At 42.2% G+C, this 20,799-nt stretch overlaps 1 protein-coding gene across 3 annotated transcripts in view; it reads right to left on the bottom strand.

The window, feature by feature from the left end:
- The window catches only part of TUSC3 (tumor suppressor candidate 3), a 141,832-nt gene extending 128,173 nt beyond the window's left edge, over window positions 1-13,659 (bottom strand). For 2 of the 3 annotated variants that reach the window (XM_077302081.1, XM_077302082.1), the window contains exon 1: window positions 13,399-13,586. In XM_077302081.1, coding sequence (XP_077158196.1) covers window positions 13,399-13,506 — 108 coding nt within the window. In that variant the 5' untranslated portion in view covers window positions 13,507-13,586. Of the gene's footprint in view, window positions 1-13,398 lie in introns of all 3 variants that reach the window. The other variant, XM_077302083.1, reaches the window with a different exon arrangement.
- Window positions 13,660-20,799: the final 7,140 nt, after the last annotated feature.

Raw genomic sequence — 20,799 nt, 5'->3', positions numbered from 1 at the left:
GATTGGCTGAGTTAATACAAGAGGCTTTTCAATAAACTAGGAAAATAATCATCATTACGCAACATCAAGCAGATACTGAATGCAAACATGAGAATGTTTTTAAAAATACTATTCATAGAACTTCTATACCTTATTTATCCCCCCCCCCCTTAATCTTTCTGCTGAAAATACTAAGGAAAATTAAATGCAAAATAAAACACCAATAAATAAAAATAAAATAAAATACCCAAAAATAAAATAAAAAACCAAATCATTAAAAAAACATACTGGAAATTAACCACAACAATAGATAATAGAAGTAGAACAGTATAAAATAAGAGAATATTTTAAAAATTGAAATGGAATTGTATCAGAAGCTAGAGTAAGCAGGGCAGAGTCGATCAAGCATTTGAAAGTCAACAGATGATGAAAGCCAATGCCCAGAACAAATATGCTCTCTGGCAGGCATCTGTACACCCTCCAAAGGCATGGGAACCCAGAGGAGATCCTTAGATGAAGATCTCAGGTAAACTGGTACACATGGGATTAAGTAGTCCTTTAGACCAGTGGTCCCCAACCTTTTTATCACCGGGGACCGGTCAACGCTTGACAATTTTACTGAGGCCCGGAGGGGGGTAGTCTTTTGTCAAGGGACGTCGCCGCTTTCTGAGCCCCTGCTCCGCTTGCTTTCCTGCTGGCGCTCCTGACTTCCCGCCACCCACTGGGGGGCACTGCCAGCAGCAGCTGCGCAGTGCCACACTGAGGGAGAGCCCCAGCCATGGCAGTCTCCGGAGAGCACCAAAGGTGAGCCGGAGACAGAGTGGCAGGCCAGCCCCCGAGGCAGCAGCTGGGGAGGAGGAGCCACGACCCGGTACTGAATGATCTACGGACCGGGACCGGTCCCCGGACCGGGGGTTGGGGACCACTGCTTTAGACATTCTGGCTCCAGACAATTAAATTGATCAAAACCCAAACTTCATCATGTGCCCATAAATGTACTAAAAACAAAGGAAAGCCCTGTATACAAAGAAAATAATAGTGTGGGGTTTTGCAACCCCAAAATATTCCATCCTTCTAAATCCAGTTATTTCAATGAATGTAACTCTCTAGGATTGCATTTATGACATTTGGCCATCGATAATTTTGAACAGTTTTCAAAGACAACTTCTGACTGCAGCTAAGAAGTGCTGTAAAAACATATAAAGGACTGTGGAGGGTTATTTCCACATAGAGCCAAAGAGCCTTGAGTGACAGGCTGCTCCAAGCAATGTGATTGGTTAGCATCAGCTGAATCTAAAAAGATTTGGGAGCTGCATGCTGAGGAGCAGGTCAGTCAGATTTCCACCTTAACTATTATGATTTTTGCCCTCAACTGAGAAGAACTGACTACATAAGTTTTGAAATTCAGCCCTGACAGAGTAGTTTAACACAGACAGGAGAACTGGGGAAAGCTGGCAAAGACGAGTGGGTAGTTAGAGACTCCCAGTGGCTAGCTAGACAGAGTTAGATGGAGTTAGTGAGTAGTTAGAGAACTGCAGTCTGCCACCATCTCATTTCTAATGCACTGTAATAATCGAGGCTGAAGTACAGAAGGCACTTTCACGTCCAGCATTTCATTGGGCTTGCAAAACTGTTCACTCTTTTTATTGGTAATATCCTTTTACTCAACTGTCATGTTTTAATGGGACCCTGGATTTTTATATTGTCTTCAGACAGGTTATAGTCTTTTTATCTGTCATTTGTTTTAAGCAGTATTCAGTCTTTGATAAGGCAGAATATAAAATATTAAAATATATAGATACCATCAGGGTGTGAATGACTGGTGCAAAATAATCCTGAAGCAGAAAGCAGTTGGCGAATTGTGCCCTGTGTTACAGTCAACATTTTTGCTTCATTTTGTGGGTCAGATCAAGCAACGCACCTAAGCTCTTCACTGGAAATATTGTCTGAATTGGCACATATTCAATTCTGCCTCAGAGTTCCCAGCTGGGAAATACCTAGAGATTTTGGAGATGGAGGTTGAAACAGACAGAGTTTGGGGAAGAAAAGGGCTTCACTGGGGTATAAAGCCAAGCAGTCCACCTTCCCAAGTAGCCATTTTCTCCAAGTGAACTGGTCCCAGGAAATCTACAGCCTCCACATGAATTTGGCAACTTTATTCTACCTGCATGGTCCAGCAAGTCACACACCATTAGTACTTCTGTAAATGTGTGCTTATAAGCCTCTCCGTTTGCTAAATCTACCCTCAGGCTTTAGAGATCTGTCTACATTAACATAAATATTTACAACTGCTGACTGCTGATGAAGTCACAATGGTCAACCTTGGGTTAAGTAAATGATCAAAACACACTCATATGCAAGTAAAAATGCATAAATAAAACAGTGATAAAAAGCATGACCTTTTAAACTTGTACAGTGCACACAGGATCCATTGAGCTTCTGATAAAAGGAAACAAAACCAAGAGTCGGATCCTATAAATGGCCAGCAGAAGACAATTGCTGAGACAGGTTTTTTGCACTTTCCTCTGCTCAGAGCAGTCCTGAGACCCATGAATAGCAACTGGTGGGAGACTGAAACCTCAGGGGGGAAAGATGCCACATGACATGGGGGAGCCCCAGTGAAGAAGGTGAAATTGCCCTCCTTTTTTGCACTGGCAAAAATCTTGCTCCACCAAGAAGAAGAGCTGGATTTTATATTCAAAGCGGCTTACAATCACCTTCCCTTCTTCTCCCTACAACAGACACCCTGTGAGGTAGAAGATGACAGAGCCCTGATATTATTGCTGTGTGAGAACAGCACTATCAGGGTTGTGACAAACCCAAAGTCACCCAGCTGGCTTCACGTGCAGGAGCAGGAAATCAAACCTAGCTCACCAGATTTGAAGCCGCTGCTCCTAACCTCTACAACAAGCTTGGTCGGGGGATGGGGGAGTGATTCAGCTATTCCCTGTTATCAGTTTAGCAGTTGCATCTTGTGGCAACCCTCTGCCACTAGAACCAACTCCTGCCCACTTCAGCTGGAAAGGCGAGACAAGCCCGCTGTCAAAGTGGCCAAGGCAAAACAAAAATTCAAGGGATTCCACTGTAAAGTTCAACTCTGTTACAGCAAGAGCATTAAGTGCTTTACATTTTACAGAGGCAGCTCTTTTGGGTTGTGCTTTTTCCAAGCAAGAGCTACTTCAAGTCAGCATGTCAAAATTGCCCATTCATTTTTTTCATTTTCATTTTCATTCTTTTTTTTTACAGACAGGAAAAAAAAGAAAGAAAGATTGGATGCATGGTTGCGACGCTAATAAGAGTGAAGTGGTGAGACTTTATCCACTTCAAAACCCACCTTCAGGGCCAGCCTAGATAGGCAGGTTCAAAATTAGAGGTAGACCTTTTCTGCATGAGGGTAATTTAGCCACAGAAAAGGCTTCAGCTAATAGCCAAGAGAGGTGCACGAAGCAGGAAGACTGAATAGCAAGCAGGAAGATTATTCACATCTCTAACTCATATTGTGACAAAGAGAGACACTTCCAGGACACTCGGTGCATGTTTAAAGAGCTTCTGGAGAGCTGTCTGAAGGGGTTTCTCTTACCACCAACAGGATGACAGTGGCATCAGCACTTGTACACTTTGGTTAGACCCTTGAAGTCTCATTCCTGGTTAGTTCTTAGTCAGAGAAATACATTTAAATGTGAGCCACTGTCACTTCCTGTACCAACATCCAAGATGCTTTCTAGGCCTAGGGAATTCAGTGGTTAAACATTCTCCATCTTGCTTAGTTAAAATTGATCATGATAATTTGCTAAACCTATGGGAGGTAATTAACTTGATCCATTTCCATTAAGCCACCACATTTTCATTCTTTTCCTCTCAGCTGCAGCTCTGGTATCCCCTTTTAGCTGCACCATCAGCCCTTACATTTCAAGCAGCATTATTTCTCCATCCCTGCACTCTTGCCTGCAAGGCTCATCAACAGATTTCAAGTTGAGAAGCTGTATACAAATGTACAAGTTGTCACACATGGCATTTCTACAGATGTGTGCAAGAGCCTCTTGTGGTGCAGAGTGGTAAGGCAGCCGTCTGAAAGCTTTGCCCATGAGGCTGGGAGTTCGATCCCAGCAGCCGGCTCAAGGTTGACTCAGCCTTCCATCCTTCCGAGGTCAGTAAAATGAGTACCCAGCTTGCTGGGGGGTAAACGGTAATGACTGGGGAAGGCACTGGCAAACCACCCTGTATTGAGTCTGCCATAAAAACGCTGGAGGGTGTCACCCCAAGGGTCAGACATGACTCGGTGCTTGCACAGGGGATACCTTTACCTTTACCTTACAACACTCAGGTTTTCCAGTCTGTTCGCGATGAAAGAATAAACTTGAAAAACTGCATTGATTTTGACTGTCCAATTGATAGTAATTGTTATTGCTCTTAGGATAGTTCTGACCCACTTTTGTCTTGTCTGTTGGTCTCACAATTTCTTTGCACCCCTGGCCAGCGTAGATCCCATCACTTCATAACTGCCAGTTCTGCTTGCTTCTCAGAATAATTCTATAAGTATCTGTCATTACTGTCAACTCTGTGGATTAGTATTCACCTACAATATTTCCTACACTGGAAGGGAAGGTGGAATAATATAGTTTGATCTCATCAGACCTTAAGAAGCTAAGCTGGCTTGCTATTTGGATGAGAGACCACCAAGGACGACTCAGCAGAGGAATGTAACAGCAAGTCACCTCTGCTCCTCAGCAGAAGCCGCTCACTGAGGTCACCATAAGTTAGATGTTATTTTACAGCACTTTACACATGCACATTTCCTAAGTTTTCCATTTGAAAAATTCACTGGACAGTTTATAACAGCAAAAGAATAAAAGCAAGGGACTAGCATATAAACTGTTTTTCCATGGAAGAGGCCTTGTTCCCTCCCACCTGCCAGTCAATACTAACTGCAGTTTATGGAAGGCTCATATACGTAACCGGTGCCCTCTTCCACCTTTCCTTCTGATGCAGAACACAAAGGAGAAATGGAAGTTTATTATGACTCCAGTCACCCAGGGCATTTGAATACAGACATACATAGACTAAGCAGAAGGCTATCCTTCCTTTAACCAGGATTCTAGACCAGGGGTAGTCAACCTGTGGTCCTCCAGATGTCCATGGACTACAATTCCCATGATCTCCTGCCAGCATTTGCTGGCAGGGGCTCATGGGAATTGTAGTCCATGGACATCTGGAGGACCACAAGTTGACTACCCCTGTTCTAAACCATGAATACCAAAGTTAGTGGAAACAGTAATCTAGTAAACCCACACACTGGTACTAGTACAGAAAGCATGATCAGAGTCAGCCCCACATTTCCTCTTGAGGTCCACTACAAACAGGGACGAGAGGAAAGGGAGGGAGACTTAAGCATGTGTTTAAGCCTGGCACCAGTTTCTGTGGTTAAGCCAGATGTCCAAATTCACCAAGCATCAGATCTAATCATCATCCATTCCGGATACGCTTACACCTACAAGAAGAATCACTCACACCTTACACTATAGCTAGAGCAGGCTTCCCTGCCTATTAAAATGCAGTGTTAACACAATTATTTTCTTCTCACTTTATTACCATGCCTGAAGCATCCAACCAATTTTAAAATACTTTTTACAAGCAACAAGCACCTTTCCGCTATGACTGAAGAGTCCAATTCATTACAGCAAGATTTACTCAGAGCAACCTAATACTGGAGCAAACAATCTGCATTTTCCACGTGGCTGATCAGGAAGTGCTGCCTAAGTACTTGCAGAAAAGTTTGGTGGGAAAGATCAATTAAGCTGCTGATCTGTCTTGCAGCAGCTGCACTGCCAACTACGGACATCTGGATGGGAACACAGTATCACACAATTTAATTACGGGAGTGCTTTTGGGCTTCTACAAACACCATATTTCATTTATTGGGAATAAGGAAAAAAATTACCACCATCAACTTTTTGTGAAGTGTTACCAATACAAGACATTTTTGCTCATGTAGCTACAAAATTCGACAGAACATTGGTATACTGCAGCAAGACACCCATCAATACTCCTGGATTAGCCAGACGTCAATATATTTGCATATATTTGAATAGATTACCAAAAGAGTGACATAATTCCAATCCTGGTACAGGGAGAGGAGTGGTAGGCTGACATAACTTTCTGTTACCCTGAAAGATGAAAAATATTTCAGCAGTTCCTCCACAGTCAAAAGGTTAAAGAAGACTACACTACATTGTGAAGGTACCATCTTCTTTATGATATTTTCATACCCACAAACCACCTGGCACATCACTGCATTAAAAAAACAACCTCTTTCCTGTTATTAAACTGATCTGCATCAAGATCCACAAGCAACATTACTCCCCTTAATTTGTTCTCAGAGCCATCAGGACTAGTTGCCAACTTAATAAGACGTATTGCAGATACTGTTATTTACCTTTCAATACAAAAATAGAAGCAGAAATAATTCATTGGGGAAATAAGATGGTGTTTTCATTGCATTATGAAAAAAGTATAAATATCCTTTGGGCAAGAAGGTAGTCATATAAATTGTACAGTAGGCAAGACCGAAAAGTAGGCAAGACTGAAGGTAAGTGGCCAAGTAATGAATTATGTCTAAAACAGGCTGTCTCTGGGCAGATTTCCCAAATGGGTGAAAGCTAATTTTATATATATATATTTTTTTTAGTTGTTAACCATTTATCAGGTGATATGACCATAAATATGGTAACAAAAATTGAAAAAGGCTGGTCTAGAATGAGGTCATTACCAGAGACAACAGACCTGTCAAATAAAATTTGAGAAGAATCTCTTGATACAGGGCAAACCCAACACGAGACTAAATTAAATGCCTAGCTTAAATTCAGTTGTTCACAAGTATGCTTCATTTGACAAGCGTGACATGGAACTAGGGAAAAAATGGACAATTAATTTTCAGATGGATCACTGCTTACCAAGTTGTGTTGCTTAGGGGGTGTGGGTGAAAAAGATATATAGCTGAAGATTCGTTTTAATGCAATGTAGTTCAAATTTTATGCAATTTTTAAAAGAAAATTAAGCACGTTGCCTCAGACATCTTGCATCTCAGGATCAGCATGCATTTTTATACAGAAGATCCCATATTGTCATTGGATTTGGTACAAGAAAAAAGTAGTTTCATATAATAACATGCCATTCCAATATTTTATATAACAGATATAAAGATATTCATCCAACATTGAGTTAACCATGTTTAAAGCCTATTGTTTGCCATTACCTCAAGGTTGCTTAATGTTGTGTCGGATGGGAACCAAAGGAATGCTAGAGGAAACCGTTTATATACAGCTTATATTTACATATTATACAATGCAAGAATTGTTGTTATGAATGTAAAACTTAAACTAAAGCTAGAAAAGAGTTAACCCAGCACACAATGGCTTTATTCTATACAGTTTTATGGGCTGATTTCTTCCAGTACTCATATATCCTATTTTTGTTAAAATGTTATCACTAGCTAACAGCTTGGGTAAAACAGCATTACAGTTCAGGTTTTTAAATTAACCTATTTTTTTCTAGCTTGGCCTCAATGATAATCAGTGGACAAGTGTTAAGTTTGTACATATACACAGTGAACGCAAACAAATGAGCACTGCCAGTATTTCTTTCCTGCTGTCTGAAAGGTGCCATATTTCAGGCTGTGCTGAATTTCAGCTCATTCCGTTTTTCAGGACAAATGTGTGGGGTGGAGAGGGAATTCTGCCCCAAATCCTTAAAAACCTGCATGCGCTTGACTTGCTCACTGCTCGAATGTTCTTTCAGTGGTGTGTTCAGAGGTTTCATTCTTTTAGGGACAATCTCACCCACTCCGCAATGCAAATGCAGCCCCACCACTAGGTGGCCAAAATTTTTGATTTAAGACGCATCACAATGTCAACTGGATGTCAGGGCAATCCTTTTTTGGATCATCATCGCCCCCGCTCTTGCGCGGATGCACAACTTTAAGGAGCAATTGACAAAAGGATACTGCTCCTGAGAAGTTTTCCATACAGCAGCTTTCTTGCTTTCAGCTCTGTCCAAAACACCTTTAAAGTACCTTTCATGTATCCCCCATGTTGTATGTAAGCCACCCTGAGCCATATGGAAGGGTGGTATAGAAATCAAATAAATAAACAAACAAACAAACAAACAAACAAACAAATAAAATTCACATGCCAAATGAAACCCATCCCTTTACACAAATCTAGTGCTGCAATAACTGGCTGTTTTGTCAAATGCATCTAAAATTGATGCTTGTTACATATCCAGTCTTGCTGCACTACTTTCTAAGGGCAGGTTTATAAACAAAAAAATAAACATTCTGGAAGCATACTCATTTTAAAGCTGCTATCTGTCCCAAGCACATTGTTTTTGAATTTAGGCAAAAAGCTACCGATTTATCAATTTCACCATAATTAATGTCATGTGTTCCCTACCCTTCATTATCCATATTCCTAAATATCTGATTGGCTGTGGTCCACAGAATCCCCATAAGGCTATGTATTAAGTTTATCTGTTGTAGATAAATTAAACCCAGCCATCCTGACTTTTAAAAAATATTCTATTCTGATAGTTTCCCAAAGGTAAAGTTGGTTTAATATTATTATTGATTGCTTGGGATTACTTATGGCAACATCAGCAGCATAAAGTAGAATGTTTTACTTTAATGTCTCCCTTCTTTTTGTTGGTGGAAGAAAGGAAACCCAGAAAAAAGAAATGTCTCCAAATATGCTTCAATACAGATGTCAAGAAAAAATAAAAAACAGGAGCTCAAATCTGTGGTAGAGAACTTTAAATCTAGCCTTGCATTATCACTCAATACTATATTGCTAGCCACTCTTCAAACAGCTTGTGATGCTGCAAAGAAGAGTGGGAAAAGATTGTTGTTGTTTTTCTAACAGAAACTCTACTACAAGTGCAGCTTTCCCATTGTGTATTAAATACTACATGCGATGTCAGTTTTATCATCCTCTGTTCCTCCTCATCCTACCCCAGAGGTTAAGAATATTTGTATATGAGAATTTTTGACACAAACCAAACCAAGCTCTGTGAACTAGATTTTAGCACAGAAATTCTGAAGTATTCCCTATGTCATCTCTGCATGGAACCAAGTGAACTATACATGATGTGGAAAACAAAGCAAACTTGATCCCCAGAAGATTGGGGGGGGGGGGAGAGTTGCATGTACAATTAGGGATTCCTCCTTACCATTCTCTTTCCAGCAGAAGTCCAAAATCTATTTTGCTGGCCAGAGCTACCTTTGTCAAGAATCTCTGCAAGTAACTTCTGAACACAGTCCAAAAATGCAAAAGAGGACACCTTAACCTTTTGGTGTTTACTGGCATTCATTTGTTCTCCTCCAATTGCTACCTGGCCAGGAGTCAACAGTAGCACAATTAAGACAAAATTGATCCAAAGGCTGAGACGTTTTCTGCACATGCTGCATTTTGAGTTGAGATTCTCTTTTCCAAAGGAAAAGGAAGTTCAGAGATAGCAGACTTCCTATATTTGGAGGTGGGGGGTCGGAAATCAAATCTTGCTCCCAGAGTTTCCATTTCCCATGTGCAGAAAGGTGTATCATATGAGTAAAGCCAAGAAAATAGGTACAGGAATCCATTTCATTGGTAGGGCAGTTGCTTTGCAAAACGTAAGGCTTATGAGTACAGGCAGAGAAACAAGGGAAAGTTGATAAAAAGAAGACAACTGAGGATAACATTCCATTTCACGGAGCAAAGACGTTTTTCTCAAACCTTGGATACCTGGAGTCCATTTTTCATGGATTTATATTGGAGGGCAGCTTTCCTCACTACAGCCCCTAGAAATTCATACTACAGTTTTCATCCTATGCTTTCTGAGCAATTATGATTCAGAGACATCCTCATTTCTATAAGTGGTTTCATGGGTTGAAAAGGGAAATTCCAGTGCTTTCTTACTTTTGGATGATGTTCTTTACAAAGATGCTGGCATCAATAATGGTATTTCCCCACTCCAAGAGACATTTCCAAAAACAAAACAAAACATATATGTAGAATTTCAGGGATGGATCTTATGATTCCATTCTGCTAAGTTTTTCTTCAAGGGAGCTTCCTCTAATGAAGTATGGCATCCTATTTCCCGTTGGATGTCTCAAGCCTACAAGCTCAAATACAACACATCCAAGGAAGATCTTTTTATCTTTCTTCCCAAGCATGTTTCTTCTCAAACATACTTCATACCCAATGACAATTGAAGATCAGGGAAAGTCTCAGTGTTCTATTCAGGTTCTTCCCTTATTTGATCTCTATATTTAAGCTGCCACCAAGTCATGTAGCTGCTCACTTTACAACACTGAAACACCATAACCTGGCTCACTATGCAACACTTGGGGCCATTCCACACCTAGAAAATAAAGTGAAAGGCTTACCTTCTGCTGATGTCATATTTTTGGCGTTTTACATAATGTCATCAGCATCCAGCATCCCAGCAGCAAACCAGCCACTACATCCTCCATTTTAAAGCACTAGCTGGTAAATCCACAAAAGTGGATTCCCCCAACCATGTAGCGTGAGCAAGATGAGAGCGACCAGCAAACACATGCTAAGGAACATTGTGGAGGCAAAGTAGCGCTATCTCCACCTTCAGCACCCACCTCCCTCTCCCCGGGGACTGGGATTTTTTTTTTTTAAGCAAACTGCCTGGAGCAATGAATAGGTGTTAAATCATCAAAAGCAAAGCAAAAAAAAAAAAAAATCCCCACCAGTTAACACACAAAGCATGCCTCTCTAACCTCCCCCTAAAAAATTGGGAACAATGTTACTTCTTTAAAGCTTCAAGGTTCATAATGCTTCACCTTGTACTACACATATGTCTTATGTTTTGCTATCTGCAAAACAGGAAATATTAAGCTTGAAGGTAGAACATAAATTATGTAGCACACAAAAGAAAGTGTATTAATTGGACAAAAACACTCTCATGCTGTCACAACATGTAGGACTGTTAGCATATTTGAACATCAAATTAAATGTCATAACACTGAAAAAAGACTAGACTTAAAAACTGAAAAGATTATAATTGTTACCAACATTATTTACATTTAAACAGAAAATGTGTACTTGAAAATATGTTTTAAAAATCTACACTATATATATAGGATTTATGTGATTGCAGTGATGGACTGAGATCTTGGGAGTGATGGCCTAGGATTTCAGAGGCCCAGGGTTGAATCCCCCCTGTGCCACTGGAAGCTCACTAGGTCAGTGGTCCCCAACCTTTCTATCACTGGGGACCGGTCAACGCATGACAATTTTACTGAGGCCCCGGGGGGGGGGGGTAGTCGTTTGCCAAGGGATGTTGCTGCCGCCTGAGCCCCTGCTCCACTTGCTTTCCTACTGGCACCCCTGACTTCCCGCCGCCCGCTGGGGGGTGCTGCCAGCAGCAGCTGTGCAGCGCCTTGTCGAGGGGGAGCCATGGCGTCCACTGCAGAGCACCAAAGGTGAGCCGGCAGCAGAGTGGCAGGGCAGCCCCCGAGGCAGCAGCTGGGAAGGAGGACGAGGAGGAGCCACGGCCCAGTACCGACTGATCCACGAACCGGTCCCGGTCCCCAAACCAGGGGTTGGGGACCACTGCACTAGGTGATCTTGGGCCTATACAACCTCATACACAATTTCACTTAGCTCATATTATTGTGAAGGTATAATGGAGCAGAAGAGCATGATGTAAGCTGCTTTGGGTCCGCAATAGGGAGCAAGGTCGGTATAAATGAAATAAATAATAATTACCTAACATGTTACATAGAAATGCTCAAGCTACTTTTTTTGAGTTAAACTTTCTCATTCATTTAACTCATTCCAAAGTAAAAAGAAGGGGTTCCCCCCCCCAATCATTCCAAGAGCTTCCTATTGTTTTCCACTGGAAAATGTGGATAGAGCATTCCAACTTTTAAATTATATACATTTTGAGGAAGAAAAATATCAGCTTAAAAAGAATTTCACCCATTACAAAAAAAGGACACAAATCATGGGGTTGTTTCTTGTTCATTTGTTGCCAGAGACCCCTAAAATTTCCCAATTTTTCGATGCAAAAAACTGCGGAGAGTTCTTAGAATAAAAACGGGGCAGGGGGATCAAGGTTTTCCCAATTTTTTTCCATACAGCAAGACTAGATTCAATTACTGGTAGGGGCTCACAAATCAGAACATAGATGAAGAGTGTCACATGGCTTCTACACTGAACTTGATAATTTCTAAACTCTGAACATATGTGAAGAAAAACAAAACACAGAATATTTATCATTATTGCATAATGTCAGCAGTTAATCAACCACATTTGGATTCACTCACAGGTTATCACTCACTGGCTATGTGGAGCTACATTCTTCTCAGGCCACTAAAATCAATAGGCATAAAAGGGTGCAACGCTGCCCAAGTATGAACTGGAAATACTTTCAAAGAAATTACTTTCTACCCTAGCCACTAAACAAGGCTTCCTAAAGCTCCAGAAGGGTTAAAGAGTTTTCAGAGGTAACTTAAAAGCTCTTTGTCCATCCTTCCAATGCCTACTTATAAAAGTGCATTACTAATCCATGGTAGCTAGTCAGTTCAGCACCAAAGGAAGATCTTTATTATGGGTCATATGGAGGGAAGTGAAGAGCCAGCCACATGTACTCTGTGCAAGGAACACAGAAGTAGGTGAGTGATGCGTAAGTTTCACAAAGGAGCATAAAATTTGGGGAAGTAAGAATGAGTTAGCAGGAGTAACTGAAATCACACTTTGTGGCCCAGAAATCTTCCACTTCACAGTGCCTACAATCTTGTTGCACTCGCCCCAGAATAGCCAGTCTTCACATGCTCAAGGGCATTGTTTTATGCATCACTGCATGGTGTATGCTATGGGCATAACTTACTCCACTTACACGTGGTAGAAATGTTTGTTTTAAACATATGCATATTCACAATCATCAAACATTGGCTTTAGGGCCCAGCCCATTTACAATCTAACATACAAGTACGAGGCAGGCACAAGTCATTCAAAACATTCTCCCTGAGTGGTAACACTTCGCTGAGCATAATGCACACACCTTGCTTTCCTTGTACATTTCTGGACTCAAACCTTTAACTCCCGCTTGTCATATGCTTAACCTAGGAACTACAACAGACAACGAGCAAGGGAGGGGCAAGACGTATAACACTCCTATTAAGGAAATCTAATAGGATCGCGTGTGGGGTTTTGTGCAAAGATTCCCCCCACCCCCAATTTTTAAAGGGTCATTAAAAAAAATCTCTGCTTCAATACTAAAACGAAGGAGGCTGCTCTCTTTTGCACACAGCCCACAGGGGAGCTGGGAAGGCATCAGAACCCAGGGCTGAGCATCGTGCAGGGGAGGCATGGGTGTGATGAGGCGGTGGGGAGGAGGGGGAGAGAACAACGCTACCTCCTTCTTCTTTTGGCCTCCCCCGAACTCGGCACAAAGGAAGAGGAGGAGGAAAAGGAGGCAGCTCCCCGCAGGCAGATGCAGCCCGAGTCGGCGCGATGATGCCATGGCTTCCACCGACGCCCAACCAGCCTCCTCCCCACTACCTGCGAACGCCGTTATCCACGACACCTTCCTCCCCGATGATTGGACTCCGCCGACAGCCAGTCCTAACACCGCCCTCGGCGCAAAGAGGCTTGGGAAATGTAGTCTTCTAGAGGCTTCCAGTATCGCTTAGCTGTTGCCCCGGTTACACGCCTCTTGTAATGCCATGAGCCTACTCAGAAGGAAACCAACCGCACTTGCTTCCGTGGCACCGGCGCCTAATGGGGCGTGCAAAGAATCGCAAGCAGCTTCGATAAATATAATGCTGCAAAAAGCAAGCTCGTTCTTTTATGGCCTAAGCACCTAGGAGTGGTTGCTAAACAGACAAAAGTTGGCTTGATGGTGCAGTTGGTCATTAGACGGTGTAATTTGATTAATAGAAGCCAACATGGTATAATGATTGGCAAGACCATGGTTCAAATCCCCATCTTAACAAATTAATGTTCCCATCTTCCAGGTAATGCATGGAGCTCTCCGTTAGGACCCAAAAGGTTAGGTGTCCAGAAAATGTAAGTAATTAAGCTATATTTAGGGTCAGGGAAAAAGCCAGAACGGGCTGGAGCTGACATTAAACAAACAAGTGTACCACAAAAAATAGTGGGATGCATTACAGACGTTTGGGAACAATATTTTAGAAAAGAAAAAGCTGAAATCCTGCACCTTTATTAACCCTTACCAGGCCAAAAAGCCACCGGAACACACAAAACAGGCCAGAATGGACATTAAACAAGAGTACCACAAAGCACCAGTGGGATGCATTAGAAACAGTATTGTAGAAATGAAATAGTGGAACTCTCACCCCATTATTTTATTTATTAATTTATTTATTAATTACATTTTGTACTGCTACTCCCAGCACAGTTGGCTCGTGTCAGTTTAAAATTAAAACATTACATAAAACATCTCAAGACAAACACAACCACTCAGCAGCAGTTAAAAATAACTAATCTAACTCTCCCCCCCCCCCCCCAACGTCTCAATGTACTGGTCTCAGGGATAGTATGGTATTGATACCAACAAACAATGGAAAGTCAGGGGGGAAATACACATTCTGAACATAGTCTAAGCAACAAAATCGGAGACCAACAAAGATTTATTCAGGGCGTGAGCTTTCGAGTGCAAGCACCCTTCCTCAGACTAAACAGTTCAGAACATATGGGGGGGGGGGGAGACTGATCTTACAACCCCAGACCTCCCGCCTGGCCTCAACCAAATGCCTGGCAGAAGAGCTCTGTCTTGCAGGCCCTGCAGAACCCAGAGAGCTCTTCCCCACAGCTCTTCCAGGAGCATATTCCACCAGGTAGGGGTCAGGACTAAAAAGGCCCTGGCCCTGGTGGCTAGGAGTATTTCCCGGACCCCCAGGATCACCAGCAGATTCATACCAGCAGAGCAAAGTGCCCTGTTGGGAGCATAAGGAGGTAAGCAGTCCCGAAAGTAGGTAGGACCCAAGCCGCATATAACCTTAAAGGTCAAAACTAATATCATGAACTTGATCTGGAAGTAAACCGGCAACCAATGCATCTATCTCAGCAATGGTTGGACATGGGCCCTCCAAGATGACATAGTGAGGACCCGCGCAGCCGCATTTTGAGGACCCGCGCAGCCATGCAGCCATGCAGTTACAGTTTCCGGGTCAAAGACAAGGGTAGACCTGCTTATAGTGAGTTACAGAAGTCTAATCTGGAAGTGGCCATTGCATGGATCACTGTAGCCAATTCTTCATAAGACTGGTAGGGCGCTAATACCCGTATTTGGAGCAGATGGGGAAATGCCATCTGGGCTACCTTGGTGACTTAAGCCTTGAAAGATAATGGAGAGAGAACTCGGGGCCAGGACAGGTGGGCATAGGTTCCCTGATGGAGTTTTTCTTTCTCCCCCCTCCTCAAGCCACAGTCAAGTTTTGAGAGAGAACAAAACAGAAATGTCCCTCCCACAGAGGGCAGGTCCCCCCTTAGAAGAATATGGAATGGCTCACAAGAAACATAACTTCAGTTCACAAAATATATTACTACAGTCCATAAAGCCATTACATTTGAACTGAAATATGATAAGAACAGCACCAATTTTCTAGATGTGATTGTTAAAAAACAAGGTAACAGCATTCAAACAGACACTTTCAGGAAACCCACAGATGTCAACTCATTTTTGGCAGGTGACAGTTTTCACCCTTACCATCCAAAAAGAATATTCCCTTTTCTCAGTTACAAAGACTGAAAAGGAACTGTAGCTGTGAATCTGATTTCATCAAACAGTTCAAATAACTGACCAGCAATTGGCTGTGAGAGGTTATTCAGCCAAAATTTTGAAACTTGCTAATTGTAAGGCTAAAAATACTCCTAAGCCCACTCTTATAATTCCCAAAAATAAAACCAGTATGTTTTGCTAACATACAGAAAACACTACAATAACAGTAAGAATATCATTAATAAATAGTGGTACCTTTCTAATATTCCGAGATGTAATTCAATCCCTTTGTTTGCCTATAAATGAGAGAAAAACCTCAAGGACATGCTTGTTCACAGTAGATTCTCCTACCTGGGACCTGCCATGAGTACTTTAAATGGAAAAAAAATTACCAAATGAGAAAGAATTTTTTCCTTGCCAGCATTTCAAGTCCTGTCAGTATGGTAAAATATCCTTATCCATTGTTCCTCTTAATATTTGTGAAGCAGCCCATGGGGTGGAGAGTGTCCTTGCTGTCTGAGATGGAATCGGGCCAATCAGGGTGCTGCCCTCCCTCTCCAGCTCCCGCACTCCTTCCCTGGACGCTAGCCACTTTGCTCTCAGATGCCTGAGAGAGGCACACAGAGACACCAAGAGCCCTGCCAAACCGCAAACGACCCGTGATTACCTGCTATGGCTCCTGCTGTGAGGGAGAGAGACAGACAGATGGACAGAGACAAACTGCAAATGATCCCCTAACTGTCTTGCTTTCCTGCCAAGAAGGAGCCCTGATTACCTCCTATGGCTCCTGCTGAGAGAGAGAGAGAGAGAGAGAGAGAGATCTGCACCTGCTGGTGTCCCCTGGGTTCTAGCGCCCATTGCATTCCTGGTTGCAATGGGCTTTCTTGCTAGTATATATATATATAACTTTAAAAATTGCAATAAAGATAATACTTCTTTCATCGATCAATACATTAGATGTGCAGCATCTGTTTTTTTTAAGATATTGTCCAAAGCAAATACAAACAATATATATGTTTCTTGAGGGTTTGAGTTGCATCAGAAATCACCACGTCTCAGTGCCCATGGTCCAGCACTTTAGGACAACTCAATAAACCACCGAAGATCATTGTTTTTATGACACTGAGAAGATTTCAGTTTCTACTGAACATCACTTACCAGCCTGAGAAGCAAGACTTTCTGAAGATTTACTCACAGGACTATGGAACAAGGAGGTTTAAATTAGGAGATTGATTAAATATTGTTCTTGTTTGTTTTTTCTCTACCTTAATTGTACATGGAAATATGTCTATTTATTGGAGCACAGATAGAAGTCTATTTACTCCTTTACTTTCCCCCCCCCCTCTGGTTTCAACCATTTCTAATAGGCCAGTTCCAACTTTCTGCTAAAACTGTTGCATCCTCCTCCTAGAACATAAAATTCTCTACCCCCATTAGTGAACCACCTCACCTATCTTTGCACATGCAATGGTTTCAGGGGCACACAACAGCCTAAAAGGTAATCTTCTCTGCCTCCCCTCCTTAATTCATAAACAATTCCAGTTTCTTTCATAGTTATTTAAATTTCTTACAGGGGGCTATAAGCTGATAAATGGACATTTTGCATCCAGTAGTACATTGCACAAGATAACCTTTCAGCCATATAATATAAATACCAAAACTTGAATTTTTTTAAAAAGTTGTGTAAAATACATATTCACATATTTTTGTAACTTGTTGTCTAGTTCATACAGACATTCAACCTTTTAGGTCCTAACTATTACACATGCGCAAACCCAAACACTACTAGCAGGTGCAACATTCTCTGAATAGCAAACCTCCATACCGGTAGATATGTTTCTGTGAAACCAGGTCTTCCTTTCCCCTACACACCAGCACAGGCAAAGTTGGGCCAGTCATGTTCTCTGGATGGGCCATGCCTCGAGGGTACATTATCACATCACATCCCCTCAGCCGCCAACTGCAGTAGCATCCAACTGCCAGCCGCCACCTGCGGGTATAATATACCATGGATTCTAGATGAAATCTCTCCCCAGATTACCCTCATAAGCATTGTCCCCAAATATCCAGGATTATGAGTGGTCAATAAAGAGTCACATCACAAATCCTATCAGGAGTAATTGGGGCATTTCTTTCTTTGCAGAGTTCTCATGCCATTAATAACTGCCTGGCATACAGAAAATAAATTACATACAGGTTCTGTGGAACAACTTGAGGAACACTTATGTTAGATCCATCGGTTTGAAGGAAACTAAAACGCTGGGAGTTTAATCAGCTCTTTATTGTGACCCCTGCATGATGGTAGAAGAGTCAAATACTGAACTAAAGAAACCCAGAACCAACACAATACACAAGTCACATAATAGACCTTCCAGCCATTGCACGCTATTGGTCAGTTTTGCATTAAACTAATTGGATCTGGACGACAGAATCTCACCATGCAGTGGTTACTCACATTGCAGGCTTACAATTCTGCTTGGGACCTCAAGCGCAGTCCTCAACAAGTCTACAGACACAATCACTTACCTGTTAACTTTCTACCTATTGGTCAATTGTTAACTGCAGTGGTTGGAGGTTATTACATCTGCGGGTTCAGCAAAGATATGGACACTTTACCCTGGAAAAACCAACACTTTACTAAGCCCAAGAATGCTGAACAACAAGTGAATCCGGTGAACTTAGATACATATTTGAGGCTCCCACCAAGACACACAACTGGTCCTTAACAAAGGCCCTGCATAAATCCATTATTTGTCCAGTGAACAGTTAGGAATGGGAAGTTGGCAAACCCCATTAAAGAGTCCAGGATCCCAGACCCTTGCTCCAAGCTCTCTTCTTCAGATAGTCTGCATCCACAACAGATACCAGCCAAATAAACAGTATTAGGAAAGATTCAGTCATTTCAAAATGTCTGGAAACAATTAAGAGGAAGACACAAAGAGTATCTTACAAAATGTCAATTCTGTTTTTCTTGAAGCCATAAACAGGAGATAATAACTGGTGAAATTCTTCCTTTGATTTCTGATCTCTCGTAAATGGCAGGACGTAACTAAAGATCACAAACTATAGAACAGATGCTGTTGTTACTGCAAATAATCGTATGGGGAATATAACATAATATTTTGGTTACAGTTAAGGTTGTTTTAGAATGTGACAGTTGCATGAGTGTATATAGTAGACTTCTGTGGAATGTGCACATTTAAATGAGCTCAACTGGATCAGAACATCAACCTGTTCCCCACCACAGCAGGGCACGAGGCAATAGCTCTTCACTGTTTGCCCTACTCAGCAAAGGTTATGAAGAAGAAGAAGAAGAAGAGTTGGTTCTTATATGCCGCTTTTTTCTTCCTGAAGGAGGCTCAAAGCGGCTTACAGTCGCCTTCCCATTCCTCTCCCCACAACAGACACCCTGTGAGGTGGGTGAGGCTGCGAGAGCCCTGATATCACTCCTCGGTCAGAACAGTTTTATCAGTGCCATGGCAAGCCCAAGGTCACCCAGCTGGCTGCATGTGGGGGAGTGCAGAATCGAACCTGGCATGCCAGATTAGAAGTCCACATTCCTAACCACTACACCAAACTGGCTCTCTTTAGAGCAGGGGTAGTCAAACTGCGGCCCTCCAGATGTCCACGGACTACAATTCGCAGAAGCCTGGCAGGGGCTCCTGGGAATTGTGGTCCATGGACATCTGGAGGGCCGCAGTTTGACTACCCCTGCTTTAGAGGTATGCTGCCCCCAGAACACTAAGATTCCACTCAGAAGTCTTCAGTAATAGCCCTTGACAATTTTCCATTCCATAATTTTCTCACAATCCCTTTTTAGAGTCACATTGTGCAGCAGTGAGAGCCATAAGTTAATTCTGTCTCATGTAAAAAGTTCTTTTCCCCCCTGTTGTGAGTCCTGAAATCTGCCACCTGGTTTAATTGGGTGACCTCACTCTAAGTTCAGAGGTCATGAGAGAGGAGAAAAACTTTCCTTCTGTCCCCCCTTCCTGAAACCTTGCAAAGTTTATAATGCCTGCTTCTTTTTGTTTCAGTTAAAAAGCTCCAAATGCTTTCCTCATTAGAAAAATGTCCCAAATGCAAGGACATTTTTGCTGGGCTTCTCCGCATCTCATTTAAGAGTTGAGTCTCGTTTCTAATGAACACATCATCAAACTGTTGGTCTTTTGAGGTCAGCACTATCTCCTCTCACTAGCAGCTGTTTTCCTGGGTCTTTGAGAGGTTCTTCATGTCACCTGCTACCTGATCCCAGCAATTGAACCTGGGATTTCCTGCAGGTCAAGTACATCAGCTACTGCTACGTAAAGGGCAGAAGACAACTAATAGAATACAAATAGGCCTTGGCAGTTGCACAGACTGGTTGTTTAGATGTGGCAAAATACCAGGTCCCAACTGTAATTGTGATACAGCCCACCAAACTGTTTTCCATCACAGGTATGTGAGCATTGTGCTTTCCAGGGAGATGTGACAGCGTCCTATGTACTCTACCCAGTTGCCATTGAATGGATGGAAAACTTGGTGTTTAGGGAGAATTGCCCAATCTGTGTGCATCACCCTCATACCTACTGCTTCCTGTGAATAACTCTGCCATACAATAAATATAAATAATGTTCTACCACTAAACCCCACCCTTCCCAGTTTCCCTTTAATATAAGAAACATCGTGGTCCTTGACCAATGTAGGTGCTTTGATTTTTAATGATGTGTATTTCACTAGCCATTCAGAATGATTAATATCTTGATATTGTGGTGAAGAGTGGCAGTTTCTAATCTGGTGAGTCGGGTTTGATTTCCCACTCCTCCACATGCATCTGGCTAGGTGACCTTGGGCTAGTCATAGTCCTAATAATGCTGTTCTCACAGAGCAGTCCTGTCAGGGCTCTCTTAGCCCCACTTAGCTCACACGGTTTCTGTTGTGGGGAGAGGAGGGGAACGCGACTGGAAGTCGCTTTGAGGCAGTCAAAAGCGGGGTATAAAAACCAACTCTTCTTCTTCTTCAATATCACTGGACACTGGGTTGGAAGAACTAGTGAGTCCTGTAGCTAAGCAAGAAGTGGTGATAAGCAGAAAAAGG

This window comes from Paroedura picta, chromosome 10 (assembly GCF_049243985.1).
Source record: "Paroedura picta isolate Pp20150507F chromosome 10, Ppicta_v3.0, whole genome shotgun sequence".
Lineage (NCBI taxonomy): Eukaryota > Metazoa > Chordata > Lepidosauria > Squamata > Gekkonidae > Paroedura > Paroedura picta.
The sequence above is the reverse complement of the archived record's forward strand: the minus strand, read 5'-3'. Positions and strand labels throughout refer to the sequence as shown.